Source organism: Semicossyphus pulcher, unplaced genomic scaffold (assembly GCF_022749685.1).
Source record: "Semicossyphus pulcher isolate SPU_LCO1_2020_fin unplaced genomic scaffold, fSemPul1.0.p SCAF_25, whole genome shotgun sequence".
NCBI lineage: Eukaryota > Metazoa > Chordata > Actinopteri > Labriformes > Labridae > Semicossyphus > Semicossyphus pulcher.
The window spans coordinates 710,548-729,973 of NW_027211699.1; the positions used below are offsets into that span (position 1 = coordinate 710,548).

General features: G+C 43.1%; 2 protein-coding genes across 3 annotated transcripts; both read left to right on the forward strand.

The window, feature by feature from the left end:
• The first annotated feature begins 582 nt into the window (after positions 1-582).
• Positions 583-3,111, forward strand: phospho1 (phosphoethanolamine/phosphocholine phosphatase 1). Of its 2 annotated transcripts, none has more exons than XM_069676131.1 (3): positions 583-668; positions 970-1,065; positions 1,475-3,111. In XM_069676131.1, exon 3 carries the CDS (start codon positions 1,592-1,594, stop codon positions 2,444-2,446), a length of 855 nt encoding a protein of 284 aa, XP_069532232.1. In that variant the 5' UTR covers positions 583-668; positions 970-1,065; positions 1,475-1,591; the 3' UTR covers positions 2,447-3,111. The 2 variants fall into 2 exon arrangements, with proteins under 2 accessions (XP_069532232.1, XP_069532233.1); XM_069676132.1 differs by having other exon boundaries at positions 1,641-3,111.
• Positions 3,112-4,366: 1,255 nt separating this feature from the next.
• On the forward strand, positions 4,367-18,942 carry eftud2 (elongation factor Tu GTP binding domain containing 2). Its single transcript, XM_069675858.1, has 28 exons — positions 4,367-4,455; positions 5,115-5,230; positions 5,331-5,493; positions 5,652-5,730; positions 6,005-6,080; positions 6,252-6,317; positions 6,417-6,452; positions 6,690-6,780; positions 6,874-6,956; positions 7,065-7,231; positions 7,352-7,476; positions 7,590-7,653; positions 7,754-7,844; positions 7,935-8,070; positions 8,255-8,382; positions 8,744-8,937; positions 9,029-9,140; positions 9,227-9,367; positions 10,051-10,152; positions 10,314-10,396; positions 10,641-10,727; positions 11,772-11,898; positions 13,433-13,520; positions 13,674-13,792; positions 14,103-14,197; positions 14,321-14,474; positions 18,284-18,391; positions 18,487-18,942. The coding sequence occupies exons 2-28, from the start codon at positions 5,126-5,128 to the stop codon at positions 18,580-18,582; spliced, it is 2,916 nt and encodes a 971-aa protein (XP_069531959.1). The 5' UTR covers positions 4,367-4,455; positions 5,115-5,125; the 3' UTR covers positions 18,583-18,942.
• Positions 18,943-19,426: the final 484 nt, after the last annotated feature.

Consider the following 19,426-nt stretch of genomic DNA (forward strand, 5'->3'; position numbering starts at 1 on the left):
TTTAAACTGTTCATGAAATACATTTTTACACTCTGTTTGGAGCAGGAAATGTATTGTACCACACAATGGAGCATATTTGACTAATCTCCACTAATAGGATATTAGTGAGATTAGCTAAATATGCTGCTGTGACTGGCTAAAACGTAATGCCATGCATGCACCATGTTTTCCCAGAATCCAGCCTCCAAACTATATTTTGCATTCTTTTCTTAGCTGGTCATGTTTACTCTCCCTGTGTGCCACCTTTGTAAATACTCCAATGCGAAGTTTGCAGGCACAGTTTGTGTATGAGTTATAATCTGCCTATGTGACGCAGATCATTAACTTGTAGGAGTATAGACAGAACAAACACTCAAACATCCACTCCGCTAACAGGCACGGTCCTGCGGATATTCAGGAAACAACATTCGCTGTGTGCCGTCTGTCTTGTTTTTCTTCCTTCCCTTTTTCCTCCCACGTCGCCCTCTCCCCCTCTTTCCTTAAAAGTAGCGTGCACGCGCTCAGAAGGGTGTTATTAAATGGGCGGACTTGTAGGCGCGGTCACGTGTGCAGCAGCTCCGGTGGTTTTGACTGTCACATAAAAGTGCGCGTCCCACCGGCCGACCGGCGGATCTCTGCTTCTGCTCCTCGTGAGACCGGACCGGACCGGAACCAACGGCGGTGAAACTGTAATACTTTTTTTTTTAAACAAGGATTGTATCCATTCGAATTATTTAAAGTTTGATGTATCGCGCGTGAGCTCGCTGCTGTTGTTTTTGTTGTTATTAGAAAGTAGGTTAAGATTGGCAGACTGACAAGTTTAAGTCAAACAGACTTACTATGTACGTTTTTCTACATATAGTTGTATAATTATTTAAGTTAGTACAAAGTTCTATCGGAGCTCTCAGATGGGATGTTTTTAAGTAGCCTTTTGTTCTGTGAGCTGTTGTTTTGTGCAGCTCAGCATTCATTGTTTCTTCCTCCATGCAGACAAAAAAACAACTCAGCCGCACAGCGTGAAGGCGCCTGGCGGGGAAACACGCAAGATCAGCGGACATCCACTGCTGACATCACCTACAGGTACAGGTATGCATCTGTAAGACAAAGACCATGTTCATGTGCATTTGTTAGATGTGCAAATGTGCTTGCTCGCTTGCAGGATCTGCATGGAGCCCATTCTCCACACATACAGTACGATTTTTAATTCCCTTTTCCTTGCTAATTGTCACTTGTGCTGCAGCAGGATGACCCCCCGCCCCCCCTTCTCTTACCTTTGTAGAAAGTCACTTTGCAGAGTCTGAGCTGTGCTGCTGCCTCATCTGATAGAAAGAGCTGCTGCGTGGCTGCATTGCTCTCTATAGGTTTTTTTTTCTAAATTAAGATCATATTCAGATTATTTTGTCTGTTTCTCAACTTACATATATTTGATTCTGTTTTTACCTCCTCCACCCCAACCCCCCATTTCTTCGTCTATTCATGCATTGATGTTTCCCAGAAAGCCATCCTCGTAAGCCTCCACCTTCTCGTGGGATGCTGGAGAGTGTGAGAGCACGAGTGGAGATTTGATGCCACTTGGCAGCAGTGTAGGCTAAGAGGTGTGGCATTGTCAATCATGGGGGAATCGATCTTCAACTGCTGTTATGTCCCACCCCACCCCCCAGGCGACAGGGAGACCCCCGGGTCCAGACGCGCAGAGATCATGGCCTCCAACTCAACTCACATCCCCTCCGACAAGCGCTTCCTCATCTTCTTCGACTTCGATGAGACCATCGTGGATGAAACCAGCGACGACATGGTAGTGCAGGCGGCCCCGGGTCAGCACCTTCCTGGCTGGCTGAAGGACACCTACCAGCCGGGCCGCTACAACGAGTACATGCAGCGCGTGCTGGCCTACCTGGCGGAGCAGGGCGTCACGGAGAGCGACATGCGCAACGTGATGGAGAAGATGCCGGCCACTCCTGGTATGATCACCCTCTTCCAGTTCCTCCGCACGCGGCCCCAGCAGGACTTTGAAGTGGTGCTGTTGTCTGACGCCAACACCTTCTTCATCGAGTCCTGGCTCCGGCGCGCGGGGGCCCGCCAGCTCTTCCACCGGCTATTCACCAACCCGGCCACCTTCAACAAGGACGGCCGACTCGTGATGAGGCCCTTCCACTCCCACGACTGCCCGCGATGCCCAGACAACATGTGCAAGCAGGTGGTGGTCAGGGAATACGTGGCCCGCAGGACGCAGGAGAGGGGCCGTCCGTACCAGAGGGTCTTCTACGTGGGGGACGGAGCCAACGACTTCTGCCCGGCGCTCTCCCTCGGGCCCCGGGACGTGGCTTTCCCGCGGAGAGAGTTCCCCATGCACCGGCTGATCACAGAGACCCACGAGGCCATGCCCGGGGAGTTCAAGGCGGTCACGGTGCCGTGGGTGAGCGCGGAGGAAGTGGTGCAGCGGCTGAGGAGGCACGTGGCAGAGTAGAGGGTCACAAAGAGAGACAGAGGGGAAGATAGTGGGGTCAAATCTGACTTGTAATCAGATTCTCAGGTAAAATAGTCCCTGATTACAGTGGTCAAGGCAATAAAATCACTTGTACTGCCAGCCTGCATGTGCCTCAATCCAGCATGTCACGTTTTGGTCTGAAGGGCAGAGGCCCAGTTTATCACCAGCAGGTTAATGATTATAGAGGCCTGAATCTATAGCCTGCATATCCAATGTTTTGTCATGAAATGATACTGAAATAAAAGGATATATATTTATAGGTTGAGGGTATTTGCATAATTAAAATCCTTCAATGGGGCTTGTTTTGCTTTTAAACAGGATCATTGTGAGTACAACTAAAGGTGCGTTTACAACTACAAACTGCACTTTTTAGATTATGAAATATGAAATTATAGTCTCAATAAATGAAATCCGACTAAAACCATCTGATGGCAAAGGGCATTCAACAGATCATGATGTCCCAATATGTTTTTTTATCAACAAGATTTTGTATAGTAAGTCTAATTTGTGTCTTATATGTATTACTTTGTTGTAAGAGTGTTTGTTTATTGAACCTGTCTATCAGTCCGTTGTGTCTTCACTGTGTAGGCCAGGCCTACTGAAGAATATATAAACACCAGCAGGAATAAAGCCATCAACTGAAACCCCGCCTGTGTCTCAATTTATCATCAAACCCCATCATTGTCCTCGTGGATCATTCATAACCACCGCTCTGATAACATTCACGTAGCTCCATTAAGGGGATACATTTCATATTCTATATTCAAGTAATAGTCCTTAGCACACAGATCACACATACATACATAGAGAGAGAGCAAGAGAGATACTTTTAGGCATCCAGTAGCTTAAAAGACATGAAATCACACTTCTGTCAACCCAACCCCCACCCCTCATTAAGCCTGTGAGAATATAATAAAATAGCCAAAAAAATAATAAATAGTAACAAAAATAAAGGCTATGAAAATTACAACTACACACTGAAACACTGATTAGTGGCTGTATCGAGATTCTGATGGTTAAATGTTCTTTTTTTATTTACCATTAGTTTGAAAAGGGTAACTCTAAGTTTTTGTTTCTAAGATCTATAATACTTATTTGTAAAGTATCTAAATATGTATAAATCATTGGACTTACTTGATTAAATATTAGAAAGTTTTTCTGGGATGTATAGTGGCTATATGTAGTGCCTATAAATATCTTGATGTCCGTTAGGAATTCACTTCAAATCGGTAATAAAGGTATACAGCTCAATTTGGGTAGACATCTAAATTTTATGTTGTAATAAATCATCTTCCCTGACCACAAACACAGCATTCTTATAAGGTTCATATTAAATTCTGCTATTTCTTCTATTTATATCTGCTGAAGTTGATGGATGTCTTAAGTGTACTTTCATAAGTGAATGTTCAATGCCTTCCAGTGGCCATGATGCGTAACTACAGCGATGTTAATTTCAGGCATTTTATTTTGTGTGTTACCTGAAGACACAGTCCGCTTTTTTCACGTCTATAGTTTATATTGCATAATGTCAAGACCACAATAGTCAAGGTTGGAAGATACAGATACACAATATTCCATTGAACAAGGTCAAAATAAAGCTTTCAAAAAGACGGGGTTGTAGTTGCACTGTGTGACCACTGGAGGACCCGGAATATACACTAATTTCACTCTTTTTACTACACAAAATTTTAAGGCAGACATGATGACAAACTACAACCTCCAGTGAAATAATTCATAATAAAACCTAAATGAAACAGCTCATTGACTGTGATCGTTAATAAAGCATATGTAGTTTAAATTTGCCTTACAAGGGGGCAATAGTGAGCACAACGCTGAATGCTCACCGCCTTCAAGGCAGAAGAAGAAGAAAAGCCGGAAGTAGTATCTCGTGCGCATGGCGGTACTTGGGACATTATTTATCTTCTAAAAACGTACCCAACTTTTATTTTGGAAATAATATTAACTTTCTGCTTTATAACAGAGCACAGGTAAGTGGGGTTTGCAGTTCTGAAGTTCTAGTTAAGGGCCGTTAGCTATCGTTTGCAAAATCTCTTGTTAAACAACGACGTAACTGAAACGTCGCCTCCAAGTCATTCATTTCTTTACTTGTTAGCTGGCTAGCATGCTAGTTTTGGCTCGCTAATGGCATTGCCAAACAAAAAGAGAGCAGTAATTGAAAACTAGAACTGAATTCAGATTGTAGTGTTTTTATTTTTTATCGACGGAAAGCATTTCTAACCTCGATTTATAGCTACTGGGGGTACATGTTATTCTACGTTAGCTAAGGCTAGCTAGTGCTATTCATCACCTGCATATTAGGAACAAAAAAAGTGCTATTTACATTGAAAGTGGTATTTATTTTGAAGTTATTTGTGTACATTGGTTTACGTAACTTAACTTAACTTACTGCTTAACAATTGTAGTTCTTAGAAACCATAAGAAGTGATAAAAATGTGAAATTGAAATGCTGATATTGTATCACCTCTCCACATTAGAGAAACATAATGTAGGTATTTAATCTCTTACTATTTAATTTGATATGTTGGTAATTGCGCGTTGGCATTGGATTTTATTGATACATTGGCCTTACCAATAAATAAAACACACTAAATATTGTATATTTAATAACACATGACCCCTCTCTCAGCTCTCTGCATAATGGAGGCTGATTTGTATGACGAGTTTGGTAACTACATCGGTCCAGAGCTGGACTCTGACGACGATGATGATGACCTGGACGCAGAGGACAGAGATGTTGATGAGGTACTTTTAAAAACCAATCTGAACAATTATTAAGAGTTTGAACTTTTAGGTTATTTATGCAGTATGTGCAAACATGTCATGTTTATCTCTCCTCGTGCAGGCTGATGATGACGATGAAGATGAGCCTGCTGATGCTGATGATGATGTCCCGGGTATGGAGGTGGTCCTGCACGAGGACAAGAAGTACTATCCTACTGCAGAGGAAGTTTATGGTCCTGAAGTGGAAACGATTGTCCAAGAGGAAGACACACAACCTCTTACAGGTTAGATACAAAGAACTATGTAGCCTGCCTGTATATGCAGACTTTCATTCAAGTGCATAGTATTTGGTTATGTTAACAGTCATGTATGTGATGGCTGCTAATAAGCCATATGTTAAGTTAAACACATAAAAACAAATGTTTTTTTCCCTCCTCTCCAGAGCCCATTATCAAGCCTGTGAAGAACAAGCAGTTCACTCTAATGGAACAGGAGTTACCCGCCACCGTTTACGATATGGAGTAAGTTGTTATCCTGTTTTATTGCCTAACATCTCTGAAGATTTAAATGTTTAATCCGATTCTAACTAGAGCAACAGTAGTACAGAAGGGCTGCACAATAAATCATATTTTGAACGTCGGGTGCTATAAAGTTGTAGCTATATGCATTTACAATATCATCGTGCATCCCAGATTTTTCTCATATCATGCAGGCCTTAATCCCAGTACATATCAGGCATTGAAATCTGCTTGCCGTCATGTTGCTCAAATTGTGATATCTCTCCTCTCTTGGCAGATTCCTTGCTGATCTCATGGACGGCCCTGAGCTAATCCGTAACGTCACCCTGTGTGGTCACCTTCACCACGGCAAGGTTAGAGCCTGCCGTCTGGCTTCCTCAGGCTGCCCCTTTGGCATTTAGCAAAAGAGGACATATGTTCCTAAGTTTAAACATTTCAGAGGACAGGAATGTTTTTGAGAATATACTGCACTTTAGACTTAACTGTGACTCATGGGCATCTAATTATTTTTTTATTCTGTCCAGACCTGTTTTGTGGATTGCCTGATCGAACAGACGCATCCAGAAATCAGGAAGAGGGATGATGTGGATGTGAGTGTTGACTTTAACAATAAACACATTTCTGCATTTTATCACATCAAATTTCTCCATATAAAATCAGAAACTAATGTCATTTCTTTCTTTTTCCAGCTCCGATACACAGACATCCTCTTTACAGAACAGGAGGTGAGTAGTTGGTTGAGATGAGACATGATTATAACAGTTTTGCATCCTTAAATACGTTAGATTACCACATATTAGAATCTGGAAATATAAAATCCAAAACAGAATACAGTTTAAATCGATAATTTGACAATAGTCTTGTTTCCAGACATGATATATGTTAAGAAATGAAGCTTTAAATGCTGAATAATTATATTTCCTCTGCTGCAATGTTATTTCTATCTTGTGCTTCTTCCATAGAGAGGAGTTGGCATCAAGAGTGCACCTGTCACAATGGTCCTGCCAGACTCCAGAGGCAAATCCTACCTTTTCAACATCATGGATACACCAGGTACTGTGTGTCAGCTTGATGCTTTGTTTCCAGATTGTCTGATTTGTTGTATCATAGCAGAGAATTATATAAAACTTTGTCTCCCTCTCTAAGGTCACGTGAACTTCTCTGACGAGGTCACGTCTAGCATCCGCATCTCCGATGGAGTTGTCCTCTTCATTGACGCAGCAGAAGGAGTTAGTTTTTTTCTTATTGATTTCCTCCCAGTCCTGCTCTCTTTCTGCTGATGTATCAGTGTTCCTCAACTTTCCATATAACCCAGACCTTTCTGTTTCTCTGCGCAGGTGATGCTGAACACAGAGCGCCTGATCAAACATGCAGTTCAGGAGCGCATGGCCATCACCATCTGCATCAACAAGGTGGACCGGCTCATTGTGGAGCTCAAACTGCCTCCCACGGATGCTTATTACAAACTTCGCCACATTGTGGATGAGGTCAATGGTTTGCTCAGGTAATACTTGAAACGCATATGTCCACATTGTCATGTTGTGTTGAATAGTTTGCTCTCATTGAATAGGAGGAATCTTCTCGTTCAAGTAGGTCATGTGTCTTTTTTCTCTTCCTTTCTCAGCACTTACTCCACAGACGAGAACCTGGTGGTCTCTCCTCTGCTGGGAAACGTCTGCTTCGCCAGCTCTCAGTACAGCATCTGTTTCACCCTGGGGTCCTTTGCAAAGATCTACTCTGACACCTATGGTAAGCTGCCTCTTCCCAACATCCTCTCATTAGCAAAGAACTGGCACGTCCTTTTGTTGTCTCATACTGTACGCAGATAATAACATGAAATAATCCTCTCTTTGTGTCTGCAGGTGACATCAACTATAACGAGTTTGCCAAGAGGCTTTGGGGAGACATTTATTTCAACCCCAAAACGTGAGAACCTAATTCGGATTATCCTTTTACTTCATGCTGGCTATCCTCCCTCTTTTAATGCATCCTTGTGGTATCTGTCTTCTTCTTTTCTTCTATTCAGCCGCAAGTTCTCAAAGAAAGCTCCCAGCAGTAATTCTCAGCGCAGCTTTGTGGAATTTGTCCTGGAGCCTCTCTACAAGATCCTCTCACAGGTTGGAGATGTCTTGCATGCAGTATATATGTTTTCAAATGTGCAGCAAGACGACAGCAGGCTCACGCACCGAAATCGTCTTTGCTTCTAGGTGGTTGGGGATGTGGACACGTCTCTCCCCAGAGTTCTTGACGAGCTGGGGATCCACCTGACCAAAGAGGAACTGAAGCTGAACATCAGACCCTTACTGAGGCTCGTCTGCAACCGCTTCTTTGGGGAGTTCACGGGTATGCTCTAATTTGCTTGGATCTATCCTTTTTCATTCATTTGTGTAACTATTTAAGTATGATAAAGCAGAGGCTCTTTAACTGCTTTCTTCAATGTATCTGCTTATAATTGTTCGTGAATATGTGGAGAAATGCTCGTGCTTTGGTAAACATGTAGAGTTGATTGTGAATCTCTTCCCTGCAGGATTTGTGGACATGTGCGTACAACACATCCCCTCGCCACAAGAGGGTGCTAAGAACAAGATAGAGCACACGTACGCGGGAGGTCTGGACTCAGACCTGGGGGAGGCCATGGCGGAGTGCGACCCTGATGTGAGTATAATGAAGGCAGAATGGAGTCGGCTGTTTGTTGGCTTGTGAGAGGCGGATTCACCACTTAACTGCAAATAGCTGCAGTCTGTTTCCAGCGGTTGCCAATTCCAGCTGCTCTTCCAAATTAAGCCAACAGGCAGTTTTAATTAGCTTGAAATGAACGAGTTGTTAAATAAGCCAACTTTAGACAATGGCGGACATTGATCATAGTTTCCCAGGTTCCATTTAGAAGTCTTCTCGCCTCTAGCTTTAGCCTGATTATATCCCTTTAGGAAGAAAGTGGTAAGACTTTCCTGCCCTATTTTCTGTCTCTCTCTCTCTTATCCCTCCTTCCTTCTTACCTCATGTCTCTCGCCCTCAGGGTCCTTTGATGTGCCACACCACTAAGATGTACAGCACGGAGGACGGGGTTCAGTTCCATGCGTTTGGCAGGGTGCTGAGCGGCACCATTCAGGCAGGCCAGCCCGTCAAGGTTTTAGGAGAGAACTACACCCTTGAAGATGAAGAGGACTCACAGGTCTGCACCGTGGGCCGTCTCTGGATTTCCGTCGCCAGGTACCCTGCAGGGCTTTGGTTCCCTTAGTTCTTAGAGTCAGACGTTAATCACGTCATGTTTTAAATCTTACTTTTCCATCCACATTTTCAGATACCAAATTGAAGTGAACCGAGTGCCTGCTGGAAACTGGGTTCTTATCGAAGGATGTGACCAACCAATCGTGAAAACGGCCACAATCACAGAGCCCAGAGGAAATGAGGAGGTGAGACAGCGGTCATTACTATTGAGATCTTTAAAAACATTTAACAAGAAACAGCAGAAGTTTACATTTTGTGTTTTCTCCAACAGGCTCAGATTTTCAGGCCGCTAAAGTTCAACACGGCTTCAGTTATAAAGATTGCAGTGGAGCCTGTTAACCCATCAGAGCTGCCCAAAATGTTGGACGGACTGAGGAAGGTCAACAAGAGCTATCCATCGCTCACCACAAAGGTTTGTTACTAAACAGTAGAGAGAGTTCAGGTGGAGGGACACGTTTCTTTATGACAGAAATATAAAGGCTGCAGTTGCGTTTATCATATGTTATGTCATCTACCATTTTTAACGGTGTTTAAATGTATCTTTACTGGGCATGATCAGCCCCATGACAGACAGTAACTGTTCTGAACTAAAGATCACGCCGTGCGTGTGCTGCAGCTGTAGACAGGAAACAGTCTGTGGTACGTTCGCTCCGTGAACGGTCCATTTATGTAGCCACAGCATTAAGAGCACTGGGACGAGGTGCCGCTGACAGGAGGCCTCCATGCACTCAAAAGCTGCCTTGCGTAACTGAAAGCCTTGATCATCCAGCCAACATTGCGTGCGACAGTAACAGAAGCATTGCATGCTTATTTACAGTTCACATGCAGGTGACACAGACTCTGCAGCTCAGTGTCAGTTCACTGTGTGCTCTGGTGAAGAGCTGCACTGATGTGATATCAGACTGACTTTTCCTGTGGATAACTGACGCGTTTTCCTTTTGCACCGAGCCTCAAATAAGTAGCAGCTTTACATGTTACATGTTGTCTTAATTTGACTTGCACATGCGCACATCACAATTGCAATGGTTAGACGATCTAGTGTTCAGCCCTAATTTAATGTAATTTTTTTCTTCCATGCGTGTGTTCCTCTTTCAGGTGGAGGAGTCTGGAGAGCACGTTATCTTGGGAACAGGAGAACTCTACCTGGACTGTGTCATGCATGACCTGCGCAAGATGTATTCAGAGATCGACATCAAAGTAATTTCTCTCACTGCTTCTGTCCTTGTTACACAACATCTTTTAAATTATTTTCTTGCAATTAAAGAACGTTTCAGTCACTAATGTTTTTCACAAATGTAACAAACCTCCACAGGACGCTTCTGGTTCTTTTGTATAATTATGCTCACCTTCCTCCGCAGGTTGCCGACCCCGTTGTGACTTTCTGTGAAACGGTTGTGGAGACATCATCACTCAAGTGCTTTGCTGAAACGCCAAACAAAAAGTGAGCATCAAACATCATATTTAAACATCTTATCAACACATGCAACGACAGAGAAACCTACTTTATAGTGATAAAAGTCTAAACTCACGCTCAGGAATAATTTCCCCAAAGTTTCTTTTTTCTGACATGTTCTGTTATTTTGATGTTTGTGTTTGAGTTAAATTTATGCACTGCAGTTATATCAGAGTTAGTTCTCCCTCCGGTCCAGGATGAGTGATTGACGGCTGTATGATGTGATCGACAGGAATAAGATTACCATGATCGCCGAGCCGCTGGAGAAGGGGCTGGCTGAGGACATCGAGAACGAAGTGGTGCAGATCACGTGGAACAGGTATGACGTAAACGATATGACCATCCCACTAGAACTCTAATTGATCTCTTAATTAACTGAAATGATATAATGTGCTCTGCCTGTAGATTTCCCCCTTTTTTCAGTCTGATAAGGCCGCTTTATTAATGTCTCCGTCTTTCAGAGCCGCTCTGACTGATCGTTCATTCTCATTATTCTGCTGGTTTAAATGAGCGGCCATGTAAGACCTGTGATTGGTTCTTTAATTAAATGCTGTTACTGAAGAAGGGAGGGAGATATAGAGCTGCTCAGGGCTGAAATAATCTTTGCAGTTATTCAGTTACTTTAAATCCATAGGTGTGCGCTCTCTCATGTGCTGTACATTTATTTTAATTTAAAGTTGGACATGCAAGTGACGACTATGCACTGCTATTTGATAACACTGCTTTGACTCAGTCTGGTGTGTCTTTAAAAAAGGGAATTAAATTAATTAAAATTAAACAAGTTCTGCAAACTGTCAGAACCACGTCAGAATAAGTCAGGTTGGATGAACCGCTCCGACCTCTTCAGACGGGCAGTACTCGTGGATCTGTGCTTCACCTTGTCCGTTTGAAAGGGGAAACTATAAAACATAGAAGCAATGTTCTTTACTGATGTAGAAAAAGTGAAATAGATGTTCAGGATTTAAGTAAAGGACAGCCTTCTGTACATTGTGTGTGTGCGTTCATTAAAACTCCTCCTCCATATATCGATCAGTCCACTCACGGTAATTGAATCATGCACTAAAAGCATGCATGAATTTTCCCGTCCCTGTGACGCGACGAGCACGCCATGAGTGTGTGTCCCGCTGCAGAACGGCTTCCTGTCACTGCTCGGCTCATCCGTTATGGCCATCTGGACCTAGCGGTGCCAGCACGGAGCAGCAGTGCCAGAGAAGTGACATACTTCACACACCATTAAACTAAACCTTCGCTCTACTCCTCCTCTTCCATTAACCCCCGTGCCCCCCGATCAACCAATCTCCTTAATGTTCCAGCTGACATAATGTGCCTTTCAACCGGTGGCTGCTCTGTTTCGTCACGGCAGGAAGAAACTGGGAGAGTTCTTCCAGACAAAGTACGACTGGGATCTGCTGGCTGCCAGGTCCATCTGGGCCTTCGGACCAGACACCACAGGACCAAACATCCTCGTGGACGACACGCTGCCCTCTGAGGTGAGTTTTAGTACGAACCAGGCAGGTCAGTCACAGCCAAGTAGGGAGAAAGCTCAATGCTGATTTACTATTTGAATATTGGTTCATTTGGTTAAGGAAGAAACAGATTAACCGCTGTGATTTTCCTTTTGGATATTTAAAATATTTGTTTTAACATTTACTGTATGAATATCGCACTGGGGATGCAATATATCCCACAGTGGGGACATTTTCCTACTGTGGGATATATTGCGCTTGCAGTGATCTTCCCTTTATGTTTGAACAAAAAAAATGCTTTGAAGGTTGGTTCATTTTAATTTTTTTATGAAAAACACAACAACAATAAAAGTGCATTATTAAACATTTAAATAGACTAGAACTTTTGTATGAACAAAACAAACAAGGCGGACGATGGCAGCGGCGCATGGTGCGCATACCTGTACAAATAAATTAGATCTATAAATGTTTAAATGATATAGGCCTACATAGTAAATAAAAGTGACATTGGCAAACACTCTGGAACCAAAGAAAAAACGGAATAAAAAAGAAAACGAAGCCTAAATTCCAGGTTGTAGGTGACGATAAACAACAAAAATCCACAGGCTTAAAAGCCTAACAATAATATTAATAATAATACACATAGTAAAAAAAGTGAAATTAGCAAACAGTATAAATAAATCGCCATCGTTTCGTCGACGGTCAACTCTCCTTCTATTCTCTGAAAAGTGACCTCGCTCTGACTTCTGACACCTGCTGCTACTCTCTGTGCTGCAGATCTGCGCTGCTGCTGCGATAGAGTGGATACTGCAGTTTCTAATTGTAGCAAGAAAATACACCAGAGTTTTTTTTTTATTTGATGAAAGTGGGAGCTGCGCTGGTACGTGAAAATAAAATCTATGCGTTTTATTTCTATACGCCCAAAAAAGGCAAAATGACGGTTACGCAATCGGTCGATGGCTGAACACAGCAGTAACAACGGCTACCGCAGCAAGCCTATATCGTACAAAGTCAATTTCAACATCCCATTGTCCAAAGTCCCTTCTTCAAATGACCCTTTTTCGTCAGAAGAGCTCCAAAATATTCAATTTACAAACAAAAGAGGCAAAGCACGCAAATACTCGTACACGAGTGTATGTTTAGTAATTGTGCTTGATCAATAGCTGATTGACTAATAAGTTGTGTAATAACTTCTTCACTGGACCCACATGCGTCTTTGAATCTGTAACTCAGATGACAATAATAAAAGTATCTCTATTTGATGTTATATAAAGAACAAACAAGACCATAAATGTGCATTCAACCAATGTGCATGTCGATCATAAACCATGTAAGCTTGAGATGCCAAAAACCAAGTGATCTCCTCCCTAATGAAAGGAAAGGGTTAATCCGTTCTCTTACCTTTGGAAGAAACTGCATCTGGAAATCAAGTGTGAAGAATAAACAGTGTTACAATGCTGAGGTTTGGTTGAGGTGCACATTGTGAGTGTAACTTTCTTGTTACAGTTGTTTCCATGTTTTTGTTGCTGATTCTACATCTTTAATTTTCCCTCTGTAGGTGGACAAGGCGCTGCTGGGCTCAGTCAAAGACAGCATCGTTCAGGGCTTCCAGTGGGGAACCAGGGAGGGTCCTCTGTGTGACGAGCGTGAGTTCTCTCGCCCTTGAATCATTTTGAATTCAGGATTGAATCTTTGTTCTTCATATTAAAGCCATTGGTGCTGGACTTTCCTCCTGAAAGGCAAATGTTTATTTCCTTATCAGTGTTTCAGAACCATAACTCTTTCTTCTTTCCCCTCAGCCATCAGGAACGTCAAGTTCAAGATCCTGGACGCGGTCATCGCTCAGGAGCCGCTCCACAGAGGAGGAGGCCAGGTCATCCCCACAGCCAGGAGAGTGGTGTACTCCGCTTTCCTCATGGTGAGATCACAACCCCACCTCCTCCGTCCTATTCTTCTCCTCATCCGCCATTAGCTCCTCCAGACTCTCGTTCCATCCTCACTTTCTGTAATGTTCCATTAACGTGATTACAGTTTGGGATTTCGCTGACATCGACCTTTTTAATTGTAATGTGATAACATTCCTCTCTCTCGTTTTTGGCTTCTGTCCTCGTCTTCTCTGGCGCCGTCGCCGCTCTCTTCATAAATCCTCGGGTCAGATGTACACGGAGAGGCTGCACTGTATCACCAGGCTTTTGTCCTCAATGTAATGTGTGCTCCTTTTGTCGCAGGCTACTCCGAGGCTGATGGAGCCCTATTACTTTGTGGAGGTTCAGGCTCCTGCTGATTGTGTGTCTGCCGTCTACACAGTGCTGGCTCGGAGGAGGTCGGTATATTTCTGGCCAGGCAGAAATTTCACCCACTGAGAAAATTGCTTGATATTTCTTTAAACTCAGCAGAAGTGCTGAAAATGCAGAAATTTGAGTTTCTAAAATGTGTCATCCAACAGGGGTCATGTAACTCAGGATGCACCTATCCCAGGGTCTCCTCTCTACACCATCAAGGCTTTCATCCCGGCGATCGACTCCTTCGGCTTCGAGACAGACCTGCGCACACACACACAGGGACAGGCCTTCGCTCTGTCTGTGTTCCACCACTGGCAGGTACAAAAAGCCGACTGTCACTTTAACTTTATGTTTTCCCTCCTTATTTAACCTGAATCTACAAAACAGCAAATCAGCTCGACAATTAAAGCGGCCACTACCATTAGGCAGATAATAGAACTCATGGTGCAATCAAACCATGTTAAAGAAGATGCCGATAAAAGACTAAAAAGTTTAAAGACTATATATTAAGAAACTGTATAGAAAATGTGAGAGAAATAAGTTCTCTGTGTAGGTTTTATCATTTGATTAGAAGTTTACAGTCTCCTCTTCACTCATACAGATTTTTCGTATCCGTCTGGCACTTTTATATCTCTTTTTATATCACATCAGTGGGCTCAAATTGCTCTAAAAAGACTCACTTCCAAAATATTACTCACTCACTCTGAAGTCTCCTATTAGCTTTAAACTAATTAAACTTTTAAATGGGCTTTTGTACAAAAGGACTGGATTTTGTCCCCCATCCATCTGATTGGAGACTTAAACGAGAATCTCTTCATGGCCAGTTCGGTGGCTGATTACTCATGAGTAGCGCTGTGACAGTGGTGAATTTTTCTAACCGTTTTGAAACGCCATCGCTCCCTTGCGGATCAGCCGTACAGCCGCCCCAGCCTTAAAGGAGAAGTTCGGTATTTTTTTTGTTTTTGTTCCTGTGAGTCATTTGGACCCACACATTTGTACAAATAGGGCCCAGGTTTAAAAATACTGAACCTATCCTTTAATCTATAAACTCACCCTGCCGTTATTAGGGTGCGGCATCAATACGAAACAGACCTTTAATTATTTTTGTCCAAAACTCTTGATCAGAAAACTAAAACTGTATGAATGTTTACCTTTACACAAAAGTAGTCTAATCTAATGACATCGATTGCAAATCACTAATATGATCGTGCTCTGCGTGACAGTGGATCTAACCCCATCTGCTGCACTGAGAGAGAGAGTGAGGGAGAGAGAGAGAGACCCCTGTTAAAATAATGACTTACAGGTGCCACGCAGACATATTGGTCTGTGAAGCTGTCTTAACATATCGGTATATGTTGCAAAGTCATTCATACAGTATACCTTAAAAATGTCGCTTTAGAGACGGTGAAAACAGGAAATTGTTATTTCAAACTTTACTACCATATGGTGTAAATTTCGTATGTTCAGTTTTACTTTACTTACTTTTACTTACTATGCAAACTTGACGCCTGACAGCATTCAGGTCCAATTGTAGCGACCAGTAAATGTGACGTGTGCCGTTTTAATGGAGGGGAAAAAAGTGCTTCACTGAAAAGACAACCAGAGAAACAATAAATGTATAAGGGCTTCTAATTGAGATAAAAAAGAGGTGATGCCGGTGACTGGGTCCACCCTGCCGTTGACGTCACATAGCCTAATCGCAGTACTGCGGTCATTGTCACAGCCCTGCCTATGAAGTATTGCATATTGGCATGCAGGTAATGTTTGGAGGCAAACTTTATACCTATACGTTTCTAATCATTCTGTACTTCTGGGGATGTCTGGCCAAATTTTCAATATGTATAAGTGCCATGCATCTCTTATGAATGCATAAAAGATACAAAGGAAGAGCAGGAAAAATACTACGGAAGAAAGCAAAGAATTGATTGTCTCTAAAGAGCAATGCCGACACTTACTAACCTCCGAGCACCAACCCTCGCATACACTAAACCGTGGCAGCTCGTGCAGCAGAGTGACCAACCTCGTGCACACGTCTGCCACTTCAGATGAACAGCTTCTGATGTGGAGTGTTGAGTCATTAAGTTTTCAGTAGAATGCGGCTGTCTGTGTCTCTGCCTGCCACGTCTGACGTGTGTGAGTGTCTGCACTCTGCGGAGCTGTGTCAGGGAAAATTAACTCCACTTTGGAGAGATTAATACTTTACAACAAAGTCAGTCGTGCGGAAGAAGAAATAAAACAAATATTTAATGTGTGTGATCTTCCTAACAGATTTGTTTTCCCCCTTGAGGTGAAACTACAAGTGTTCGACATGAAACCCCACATGAATAATTTATTTACATGCTTGTCTAAACGCTGGCAGAGAGATGGATGATAGCTCCAGAGATCCTTCGGGAGCTTACAGAATAAATGAAATCCATTCTTTACATTTGATTTTGAAAGCTTGTATTACCCCATTTATTCTTTAAAGGAGCGATTCACCGCTGGAAAAAGCCTCTGTCAGTCAAAGCTGGTGTTCTCTGTAATCGATAGAAGCAAGAATATTTGAAATTGGCGCCATAGCTGTGGAGAAAGTTGTACAAACAGCTCGTGGTTTCACCCATTCTACATTCCTACAACACCCAGCATGCATTGCGCCCCTCCCTCTGAAAGGACCGGCCCGGCGAGAGACGCAGGCAATGGCTCATAGTGGTACAGAATCCTAAATATGACAAGAATATACCAGTGGATTGTCTAAAAAATCTTCATGTCTACATTTCAAACCTGACGATTTTGAACGAGACATGACGTCAGGCGGGCGTCCTAGATTGAGGAAGTGTAGTTTAGCGAGCTCCCTGGCCTCCGCCAGGCGCCGCATTTTAGGTAGTCTGGCGAAGGTTTTCCAGGGCCCATTGGAGAAGCAGATAGCATCCTCCAAAGGCACAGAGAGAAATAGTATTTTTTCCTACCATAACGGCATTAGCTCCCCATGACAGCATGATAGGAATGAGGTTGAAAATCGGTGAACTGGCCCTTTAATGTTTTTAGGCTGAGCAGCATATAGATTGTGTGATTAATTATCTTTCATGGGATTTTATACGTTCAAATTATGTAACAGAATCTGTTTTGTAAACGTAATATCCAGCGAAATATTTAATAGTGATTACAAAGTCCGATTTCTCCAGAGATTTGACATTTTTGTTTTGTCAGCGGAAATACGCCGTTCTGTTTCGGCCTCCTGTCATCGTCCGAGTGATTTATTTCCACGTCGCTGGTCTGAGGTCAGCCCTCACAGAGAAAATATACCTTTTCCCTCCTCTGTGCTTCCTCTCTGGTCCCTCACCAGTCCCTTTGACCATCTCTCCCTAATAGACTTTTCTAAATGGCAGCTACAGTTGCAACAATCAACCCTCTAAATCCACTCCGCTGCTCTGTCGACAGAATAACTCCTGCTAGCATGTATCGATTCATCTGCCCAACAAAATAAGAACAACAAAGAGTTCCTGAACTGTGTTGTTTCCCCCATTACACTCAAGAGGCCGTAACGTCCTCCCTCGTTAGTCTGATTGTGCGCTGCATGTATTGGCATGCTAACAGCACACTGTTGAGTTACTGTTAGCAGCTCTCATCCATCTGTTGATTGGGCTTCAGCCACTCCATTGATTATTTCTTCCCCTTTCCTTCAGGTTTAATCTTTCCCCGAGGCGCGGAGCGTCTTATTCAGTCCAGCTTTTAGATTCAGCTTCCTAACAACTCCTCTCCTCCTCCTCTCCTCTTTGCATTAAGCATCGTATATCCACGGCGATGAGATCACTTGGTGAAGGTCAAACTATGAGCTGCTTAAGATAATGGATTTAGTGAATCATTTTAAAAGCCTGTGAACACTTAGTTCTTCTTACTGCTAACATGGCACTGATGCTGCGTTGGTCACACGCTGAAGGAGTGACAGCGTTGCTCTTTCCATCACGTTGATGGACACAGTCCTGACTCAGGAACAACGCGACAGACCTGCAACCGAATCAGATATTTAGTGAAAGGTCGGAGCCACTATTAGAAGTGTCCACTCAGTGTGTTCAAGCTCAAAATGTGACATGCGTAGCTGCAGTTCCCTCCCTCTCTCAGGGTTAACGATGTTTCATATTTCCCGTCAGATCGTCCCCGGTGACCCGCTGGACAAGAGCATCGTGATCCGGCCTCTCGAGCCTCAGCCTGCCCCTCACCTGGCCAGAGAGTTCATGATCAAGACCCGTAGACGCAAGGTGAGCCTTTATCCACATTTTGTGTTGCACAGTTGTTGATACAATTTCTCCTTTGTTTTCCCCCTGATTGATTTCTCGTGTTTGCTGTCGTGCAGGGTCTGAGCGAGGATGTGAGCATCAGCAAGTTCTTCGACGACCCTATGTTGTTGGAGCTGGCCAAACAGGACGTGGTGCTGAACTACCCCATGTGAGATGGCAAAACCTCTACGAGACACTCAACAGCAGATCCAGATCTCATCTTTCTCTTACCATATTTTGGGTGTCATTTGAAATCCTCCCCCAACCAACAACTTTAAAAGATCTGTATTAAAGGTGAGATCCCTTGTAACAATCACTGGATTGACGGAAATCCTCAGCCGTTGCGGTCACAGGAGAGTTGTTGCCCTTTCCCTTTGGAGAGCAGCAGTATTGGTCAGATATTGCCGAAGTTTGTTGTCTCATCTTTATTGTATTTCTGTTTTTTATATGTACAAACTATTGTTGTTTTATAGAATAAGATAACTCTGAAACTTAAAAAGAAAAAAAAATAGATGTCATTGATCTGGTGTAAGTCTGAATAAAACAATTCTTTGTATTTTAATGAAAAACGTAAACATTGTTCTGTACTTTATAAGACCGTGACAGAAACCACATCCTCACTTGTGTATGTAGCTGAGATACAGATAGGGTTCGACTTGTGCTAAATCGGAGCTTTGCCGATACTTTGAGTGATCGCTGCGTCTGTTTGGGAAGCTGTGTGGGCGCTGACTGATGGACAGACCGCGGGATAGTTGGAGGCAGGCAGGGAGGAACCAAAGGTCAGGGGTCGCATAACGGAATAAGAAGAAGAAGGAGGAGGAATGATGCGGCGTGTCAAAGATGACAGATGTCACTAAAGCAGCAAAACTTCTGCTAACATTTAAAGTTCGCTCTTCATCTTTTAAGTCAGTTTGGAGCTCTTCAGGACATCTTGAAGACCAAGGAAGGAAATATCACAGGGGGAACGTATTTCTGTTTTAGAGGAAAATTCCACAGAAAGGTTCCAGATTCAGATTT